The sequence below is a fragment of the Bidens hawaiensis genome, unplaced genomic scaffold (genome assembly GCF_021521415.1).
Source record: "Bidens hawaiensis isolate Kalapana, Puna unplaced genomic scaffold, B.hawaiensis_p1.1 tig00011791_1, whole genome shotgun sequence".
In the NCBI taxonomy this organism is placed as follows: domain Eukaryota; kingdom Viridiplantae; phylum Streptophyta; class Magnoliopsida; order Asterales; family Asteraceae; genus Bidens; species Bidens hawaiensis.
Genome location: NW_027491936.1, coordinates 371,797 through 381,418, shown reverse-complemented (window position 1 = coordinate 381,418; position 9,622 = coordinate 371,797). Strand labels below are relative to the sequence as shown.

Genomic DNA, 9,622 nt, shown 5'->3' with positions numbered 1-9,622 from the left:
CAAACTAAGGGTTTGCATTTGCTTCTACTTCTCTTGCAAACACACACAAATCCCATGTCTCTATTCTTCATTTGTACACCCTCCTTCAGATCTTCCTGTCAGACAACCTCCTACGTTTGACGTCTTGTTCTCGATCCTCAGATCCTTTGTCGGATCCCACCTTTGACTTTCAATCCTTAATCCAATCACTCCAATTCCTTAAATCACTTACACACACCATGGGCCAGTGTTACGGCAAGACCATCCCAACCTCCGATAACGTGGGTCCCACCACCATCACCGCCGCCGGTCATCAGTCACCGTCACCGATTCCGGCCAATAATAATAATAATAATAATAATAATAATAATATCCCGTCGGTTAAAAACACGCCGGGTCGATCTTCGAGTCCGTGGGCGAGTCCATACCCGCAAGGACTGTCGAGTCCATTGCCGGCCGGAGTGTCGCCGTCGCCGGCGAGATCGTCGACACCCGGCCGGAGATTCTTCAAGCGGCCGTTTCCGCCGCCGTCGCCAGCGAAGCATATAAAGGCGTCGCTGGCGAGGCGGTTCGGGCAAGCGAAACAGCCGCGGGCCGGGACGATACCCGAAGACGGGGCGGCGGTGGAACCGACTGAATTGCACATGCTTGATAAGAATTTTGGGTATAATAAGAGTTTCGGGGCGAAATATGAATTGGGGAAGGAAATCGGGCGAGGGCATTTTGGGCATACTTGTCATGCTAGAGGGAAAAAGGGGGAGCTTAAGGATCAAGCTCTCGCGGTTAAAATTATATCGAAAGCTAAGGTATTCATTCGGTTTGTTAAATTGTGATTCAGCTGAAATTGGTTCTAATTTTATGTATAATTAGTTTAGGTTTTTAGTAGTGGAATTTGTATAGTTGTTTTTGTTATGTGAACGTGTCTTGCTTTGATAGAAATTAGATAACCGATCGGATGTGCGTATGGAAGTATAAAGATTGTAAATGCTGAACACGGAAGAAATTAATATTGTGTTTCTAGGTTTAATATTGTATCAAAAGCCAAGGTATGTTATTTGTTAAATTGTAAAATTGTAAAATTCTTAAATTGTTAAATTGTTAAATCTTTAATTTTTAATTTTAAAGAGCTGAATTTGGTTCTAGTTTTTGACTTGTCAATCTTGTTTATGCACAAAGTTTAGGTTTTCTGTAGTGGAATTTGTATATTTGTTGACTTGTTATTAAGTAGTGTCGAATTTGCTTAAAAACAGGGTTTTTTTTTTTTACAATGGTATGATGAAATGTCCTGTTTTGTCAATGTAACTTGCTTTGATAAAGAAATTAGAATATTGGATAACCGATTGGATGCACACATGGAGAAGTATAAAGATTGTACAAGCAAAACTCGGAGGAATTTAATGTATTGTTTCTAGGTTTAAACGGCTGTAATATGTAAACCTTGCCAAGTGGTAGAAGTATTTGTTCTTTGCTTCAAGTTTGTGTTCTGTATCTAAATCTGATACGAATGGTATAATTGAGGATGAATTTAATTTTAAAGTAAGTATTTTAGGGCATGGTTTTGTAATTTAATTGAAGTAATGAATAATGAATACAACGAGCGTTGGTTTTTAATTAACGTGTTTAATGTTTCGTGTAATCTGTGTAAATGACATAGTGGTGTATGGTAGAGTTTTAATTGTTATCACTTCAATTTTCTATAAATCGATTCTATACTCGTATGTATGTTACCTTTTTAACGATATGCTGTCTTTTATACATAGTAGCAAGTAAACCTAATTGTTTACTAATTAATCTTTTGTTTTATTATTACAGATGACAACTGCAATATCGATTGAGGATGTACGTAGAGAAGTAAAAATATTGAGAGCTCTGTCTGGTCATAAGCATCTGATCCAGTTTTATGATGCATGTGAAGATGCAAATAATGTATACATTGTTATGGAGTATGTCTCTCGTTTCACTGCTTTCTTTGAATTCATAAAACAACTCTACTTAACCTGCTGTTATATTTGCTACTATACGATTTGTTTTGTTGAATAAATAGATTGTGTGAAGGTGGGGAGTTACTTGACCGAATACTATCCAGGTAACGTGATGTCCGTTTTCATGTTATGTCATTTTTTAGCGATGAGTAGATTAGTTGACTTTAGTCAAACTTTGTTTCGAATGCAGAGGTGGAAAATATACAGAGGCGGATGCAAAATTGATAATTGTTCAGATACTAAGCGTTGTTGCCTTTTGCCATCTTCAAGGCGTAGTGCATCGTGACCTAAAGCCTGAGGTTATAATCTATAAATGCATCTTTTTTAAGAAACTTCACCTTTTATTATATTTTATTTTAATTTTTATTAACACTTTTTATAATTACTTGTATCAGAACTTCCTTTTCATGTCCAAAAATGAAGATTCTGATATGAAGCTTATTGATTTTGGTCTTTCTGATTTCATTAGGCCAGGTAATTAACTGGTTATCACAAGTTAACGTTTAAAGATGTTAATGAATAGCACGTTTGTGATCATTTTTTTTTATATTGCAGAAGAAAGGCTAAATGATATAGTTGGAAGTGCGTATTATGTTGCACCCGAAGTTCTGCATAGATCATACAGCTTGGAAGCGGATATATGGAGTATTGGTGTTATTTCATATATTCTGTTATGCGGTAGCAGACCATTTTGGGCCCGAACAGAATCAGGAATATTCCGTGCGGTGTTGAGAGCCGACCCTAATTTTGATGATACCCCGTGGCCTTCTGTGTCACCGGAAGCTAAAGATTTTGTTAAAAGACTGTTAAATAAGGACTTTAGAAAAAGAATGAGTGCTGCTCAAGCCCTCAGTAAGTTGTTTAATTATTATATTCTAATTACATTTTTTGCAAAAAAAAAAGTTGTTTAATTATTATTCATAATCGCTTGTGTGATGACAGCTCATCCTTGGTTGTCGAGTGAAAACCATCCGATTCCTTTAGATATATTGATTTATAAACTGGTGAAGTTGTATCTTCATTCTTCTCCGTTTAAACGTGCTGCTCTTAAGGTAATATTCGCCTTTTTTATAATGTACGTTTATTTTAATTGGTTGATTTATAAGTAATATTATTGTGTGGGGGATAATTGTAGGCGCTTTCAAAAGCTTTGACCGAGAATGAATTGGCTTATCTTAGAGCCCAATTTATGCTTTTGGAACCAAACAAAGACGGGCATGTATCTCTTGACAACTTCAGAATGGTAATGTTTGCTATTTATTTCCGTTCCTTATTTTCTATATAAATAGATGCTAATGTTAGCGGTGTTACACCAATTGCAGGCGCTCATGCGTAATGCTACAGATGCAATGAAGGAATCTAGAGTTCCTGATATTCTAAATGCAGTAAGTCACCAAGATCGTAGTTAATAGTTATGTAAAATGTGTCCGGAAGGGCAAAAAAGGAATAGCCACCTTTCTTGACTTACTTTTGGTTATATCTAGTTCCATCATTTTTTTTAAATTGAAGAACTTTTATATACTTTATAAATTTGTGGTACAAGGCTTTACTATAAAATAGAAAGTTATGTTATCTATAATGTGAGTATAGTATTACTATAGTTAATTTTTTTTCGTACACGTACCTGATATGTAGTTATGGTGTGTGATTTTGAGCAATTATAGCTGTGGTACGTGATTACCAGACACATGGTATGTGATTATATAATTGTACGTAATTATATATAAATTGCACACATGTTGCTGTTTGGTGGTTTTCTACACTTGCTACGGAAATAAGCCTTTATACACAAACCACCACTATATGTGTTTGTCTAATTTTAGATATATTAATATCATGTTTAAAATGTTTGTATAGCTTATTGAGGCTCCATTTACATTTTGTGCGCCCATTTTTTTGCAGATGGCTCCGTTATCTTACAGGAAGATGGACTTTGAAGAGTTTTGCGCAGCAGCCATCAGCACATACCAATTGGAAGCTCTTGAAACATGGGAACAGATTGGATCGACTGCATTTGATTTCTTTGAAGTGGAGGGTAACCGCGTGATATCTGTTGAGGAACTTGCTCGGGTATTCTATCTTCCTATTTTTCATTTCTTTCCTATTATTATCATCTTCATATATTGACTATCGATGGTTGTTTATGTTAACGTAGGAACTGAACGTGGGTCCCACGGCACATTCGATTCTGAAGGACTGGATTAGAGACGACGGTCAACTCAGTTTGTTTGGTTATACAAGATTTTTGCATGGAGTGACGCTTCGCAGCTCCAACACAAGACATTAAATTAGATTTGATTTTCTTTCGTTCTTTTTATATTAAAAGAATGTTTTTTTTTATTCTTCTTGTTTTACAATATTTTGATTGAATTAAGATTTTATGGGAGGGAGGGGATTGTGTAGAAGAAATGAATATATAGTAGAGACAAAATCAAAACAAGATTTTTTTTTTTTTTTTTTTAACTTAGGTGTGGAAAAGATTTTGTCGTGTCGGAATGTTTTGGAATATTCTTGTGCTTCACTTCCCCCACACAACATTAGATTCATATGACGGCATGTCATCTGTTTGGTTGTTTGTGAGAATCTCACTAGCAAAAAGTTTTTAACGGAAAGTCGCATGAATATCATGGTTTTAACAAAAGACTAGGTTTTTGGAACATGTTCATTGATCAGTTATAAATGTTTATATGAAAGTACAGAGCAAGTGAAAGACGTCATTGGTTAAGAAACAAACGTGTCATCTTGTCGGTATAAGAAATTTGGTTTTTATAGACATCTTTGTCATCTTCTTTATATCGGTTGCTGTGTGTTGGCACATGCGTGGGTTTACACATAGTAACAAAACTTGTCAAATCACTATTTAGGTAAACAGTTAGGTCAAATCACAGCGTCTTCTTTATATTTATCTCTAGCTCTAATCTTTTATTTAAAGTCTCCATCAGGGCCTTAATGTTAAAGGAAACGATATTTAAGGATGGTTCGGTGAATCTCATGGGTGGCTTGGAAGAGATTTTAAATAATAATAATAATAGCTTATTATTCGAGTTTAAAATAAGTTGGCCTTACTTTATTTAGTTCTATTTGATTTGGTTTCAAATTGTGTATTTGAATGCATGTAGGACTAGAGTTAAGGGTATTATATAAACCATTGGTTCAAATAGGTTTATCAAGTTTTTCGTGAGTCGTTTTTTCTTAATAAGGAGTTTGTAGTTTTTTTGTCAAAATATTGTGTGCATAAGATTAATTGTTTGAGTCTGTCTTGATTGTGATATGCACATAAGGAATCGCATAACCTTCTTTTCTTGTTCGAACAGAAGAGACAGAAGCTGCATATTTGAGTTCTTGTTTTGGACTTTTGGTGTTGTGATTCACTTGTGAAACTCTCCAAATTTAACACGCAATCTCTAATGAATCGTGATTCTTCTCAAATTAAGATTTACAATTCATCATCTCTATAAATATTTGTGAGTAAGAAAGCGACAATATTAGAAAATAATGCTTGTAATATAGAGATAAAGAACCTGATGTCGTAGGTTAATAAAATTTGCTGATAAGTCTAAGGAAATGTAATGTTTAGTTAAACCATAGAGACGGAGATGAAAAGGTAATATGAAATTATGAATGCTCTATGTTATGAACCCGGACCTAGTCCAGATAAGATGCAAACAGCCCAGTCCAGTCCATTGGCCCAATAAGGTGAAGGCTACATGAATGAATATTGAATGCTATGAAGTCATATGTGGACGAGGATGGAAGGAATTGGGCATTCAAAGTATGAAGATTGTGTGTGCTCTTCTTCTCATCTCTACTTTGAGTTTCTGATTTCCCGCCCCCTTTCTATAATCGTTTTCTTGTAGTATTCTAGTTCTTATTTGTAATCATTCAGAAACAAAATCAAGAAAAACTAATCAGACTTTTAATCTATGTGTATTAGTGTTTAGTTGTGAAATATCAATTCACAACACTCTAACGGGTGTTTCTAAATCTAGTTATACTTCTACATGTCAGAAAACTGTTATCCTTTACCATTTTTCTTTATAATAAGCAAACAATTCGACGCTAAGCTAGCTTACTATCATTAATACAATTAGAGTTGCATCAATGGGCTTGAGGTTAAACCTATTAGATTTTGGGCTATTTTTCCACATAATTTAGATTTACAAAAACCCAACATAACCGTTCCCACTTTGTTGGGGTGGTAAGATGATTAGGATGCGAAATAACAGGTTGGGGGGTTCAAACCCCATTTAGTGCACAAATTTAGTCGTTCAAAAAAAAAAAAAAACTCAGGTGAGGTCATATTTTGATAAAGCCCAATATGCCGGTTTTTGTTCGTGGTAATCTTATCAAAAGAAGGAAAAAAAGGGCGTATAGTTTTTAGGTTTAAATTAAAATTTAATTTTCATGATTATACACATAACATATACTACAAAAATTAGTAAACAGGTGTCAACGCGTATAGATTTTGAGCACATTAGCCTCCCAAACATTTACCACTGACGTTGAAATTAATTTGTAACGTCCGACCTAGAGTTACTTTCATTCATATACACTTAATTGCAAATATTTCATCTAATTCACAAGCAATATATAAATGTGATGATTGTGTTTAGGTTGGGCGTTCCTTTTAAGCTAGTATTTATATGAAATTTACTTGCAAAAGTTTTATCCCAACTCCATATTTAGGTCTTTTAAAAAAAATTGTTGATTGGACAACGAATTAGTGATGACGTTGAATTAAAATGATTGAGCAAAAAAGCATGTTGTGAGATCCTCTTTTAACTAGACCTATTACATTAAAATATATTAAGGTTCGGGCCGTACTATTTTTTATTTATTATTTAAAGTTTTTGGTATCGCTAAATTTTTATTTTGTTTACTTATATAGAAAGTTGTTATCTTAGTTTATGTGGCTTTAACTATTGTTATTATTAATAGTGTTAATTGCTTTGATGAAAATTACAAGTATTAGTTGAAGGTTCAATGCATGTGCTCGCTTAAATGTAGCTTAATACATCACCATCACTCATCATACAAGAACATTCGAATATCTCAGGAACCTAAATTTGCTTGAAAAGGCTCATTCGAATATGGTTCAGTTTGTACAAGACAAGCCAAGATCGATTCACATATTGTCTTGATCGTTAGCTTGCTTGTTTGGTACGCTTAACTTAATCCCAACGTTTAATGTTTTATAGCACAAATATAACACATGATGATGCTACAACAAATATGGCAAGGGAGGAATATCGATGTCCTCTAGTCTTGATGACTCGAATGGTCTTGCTAAGATGACAATGGCTAGACTCACTGTAAGGGGCTCCTACAACCATCATCCAGCGTGAAAATAAGTAAGCTATTATTTTGGGTGATAAATGAAGACTAGTGTACAAATCAGTGTAGAGTGAAAGAATGCAAAGTGTATGAAAAATGAATGAGATTATTTTACCTGAGATGTCTAAAGCATTCTTTTATTACCAAAATCCATTGTTTAAGGAAAGAGTTCAATTACCCACGTGATCTGATGATAATTTCTTTAAATTTTTCTGTGTTGTCAACGCATGTTGACTTTATGACTAATTATTGTGATGGTCGCATTAAGAGATGCTTTATGCGTTTTAGCATTCAACAATCGGAGCTAATAAGCTAGCGCACAGACCTACTCTATCATCACATTCAAACTTTTAAGGCAACTCCCTATTCTTATTATTTCACTTAGTGTTGATTGTCGCATTAAGAGAGCGTTATTTTAGCTGCTTAGGTGACTCTTTTAAACTGGCGCACAGACCTACTCTATCATCACATTCAAACTTTTAAGACAACTCCCTGTTCTTATCATTTCACTTAGTGTTGGTTTGAAATTCATACAATTCTTTTAAACTATAAGCCAAGCTTGAGTTGCCATGGCTCAGTTCGCCTCGTAAATAGTCTTACTATCATACAAACACTATCATAAACAGCTACCATCATCAAATTTGAGCATAAACACAATCATATATATATATATATATATATATATAGGGGAAGTATAAAATGAAAACCCATTTGAGTTGTGAAAACCCGTGAAAACCCTATGTAACATCGTTTTTTTTTTTGTTACACACGTAATATATGTTGTTACATTTAATACAAAATATCGAAAAATCAAAAAAACATTTTTTTGCTATTTTTAAATATTTTTTTACTAATTTTTATATATGTTTTCAGGAGAGAGAAAATGCTATATATATGTTTACATTTTTTATTAACTTTAATTGTGAACCTCAAGATTTAAACTTTAATTAAAAACATGTTGTTGAGAATGAGTTTCTAGAGTTTTCACAACCCAAGTGAGTTTTTATTTTAAACTAACCATATACATATATATATCGAACTTAAAGCTTCATTTAAACACAAAACAACAATTTTTTCTAGTCTAAACCATCATCGATATATCCTTCCCAAAAAAAAAAAGAAAATGGTTAAATGATTATAATAATCTTCAACAACTTAACTTTTATATTAATTGAAACAATAAATATGAAAAATTGAAAATGGGGATCGTGACAAGTACAGGAGGTGTCAAACAGAATGGTTTCATTATAAATCGTACACGTCTCCTCATCATCCTTATATTCTTTTTCATCATATATTATTACTTCTAATCTTTTTTAATAATATTATTATAGTTAGCGCTCCTTAAAAATGCAACAAAATTTATTATCTACAGGTAATATTATAATGAGCCCTTTAGCTTAACCATATAGGAGGAAGATGAAGATTTAACACGGAGGCCGTAAGGTCGCCTGCTATCACCAGTCTACCTAGTGATATTTGCAATTACGGGCATATAAGGTCGTCTTTTGTCATTGTTCTACTCTAAGTAGTCAGACTGTATATGTTGGTTGTTAAAAATAAATATTATTATACCATATGTCCAAGATCTTATAATCATAACCCAAGATGAGCATGCTAACATGGATCAAATCTCATAAAATTTTAAAAATAACAAATTAAAAATACGAGAAAAACACAGTTGGTCATTGATATTAATAAAATAATTAATTGAAAAAATTAAAAAGATGGAGGTGTTTGTGTTAAATTATAATATCAACTTATCAAGCATAAAGCTAAAAAAAGGAAAGAAAAAAGGAAGATGGTGCATTAGCCCAATCAAATTCAAACACACACCTTACTATTCAATTTTTATATTTTTCTATATCACTAGTTTGCATTTAGCTTTTGTTGCCATTTTACGTTTGCTTCCAACATTTCATTTCATTTCACTAATCACATCCGCTACACAGTCACAATCTCCATTCAACCTCTATGCCTTTAGCCATCCTTCTTCCATACTCAAGACTATCCATGACTAGGGCTATAAACGAACCGAACCAACCAAGACCTTTTGTTCTTGTTCATTTATTAAACTTTTATCGCACAACCGGATGGATCATGAACATTCCACTAAACAAAAATTCGTATCCGTGTCCGTTCATTAAGAAATTGAGCTTTGTTCATATATGCCTGTTCGTTAAAATATTATAAGTGAACGCAAACGGACAATAATGAACACTATCGGACACAAAAGGACGTAATTGGACATTAACGGACACTAATGGATGGAAGAATAGAAAACTTTTGAGGATCTGAAATTTAAAACCAAATACTTAGTATAATAT

General features: G+C 33.5%; 1 protein-coding gene across 1 annotated transcript; it reads left to right on the top strand.

Moving 5' to 3' along the window:
* The first annotated feature begins 218 nt into the window (after positions 1 to 218).
* On the top strand, positions 219 to 4,673 carry LOC143539029 (CDPK-related kinase 3-like). The gene is made up of 11 exons (XM_077032453.1): positions 219 to 785; positions 1,792 to 1,922; positions 2,024 to 2,065; positions 2,152 to 2,260; positions 2,357 to 2,435; positions 2,517 to 2,813; positions 2,904 to 3,013; positions 3,097 to 3,204; positions 3,284 to 3,346; positions 3,864 to 4,031; positions 4,117 to 4,673. The coding sequence occupies exons 1-11, from the start codon at positions 219 to 221 to the stop codon at positions 4,246 to 4,248; spliced, it is 1,806 nt and encodes a 601-aa protein (XP_076888568.1). The 3' UTR covers positions 4,249 to 4,673.
* The last annotated feature ends 4,949 nt before the right edge of the window (positions 4,674 to 9,622 follow it).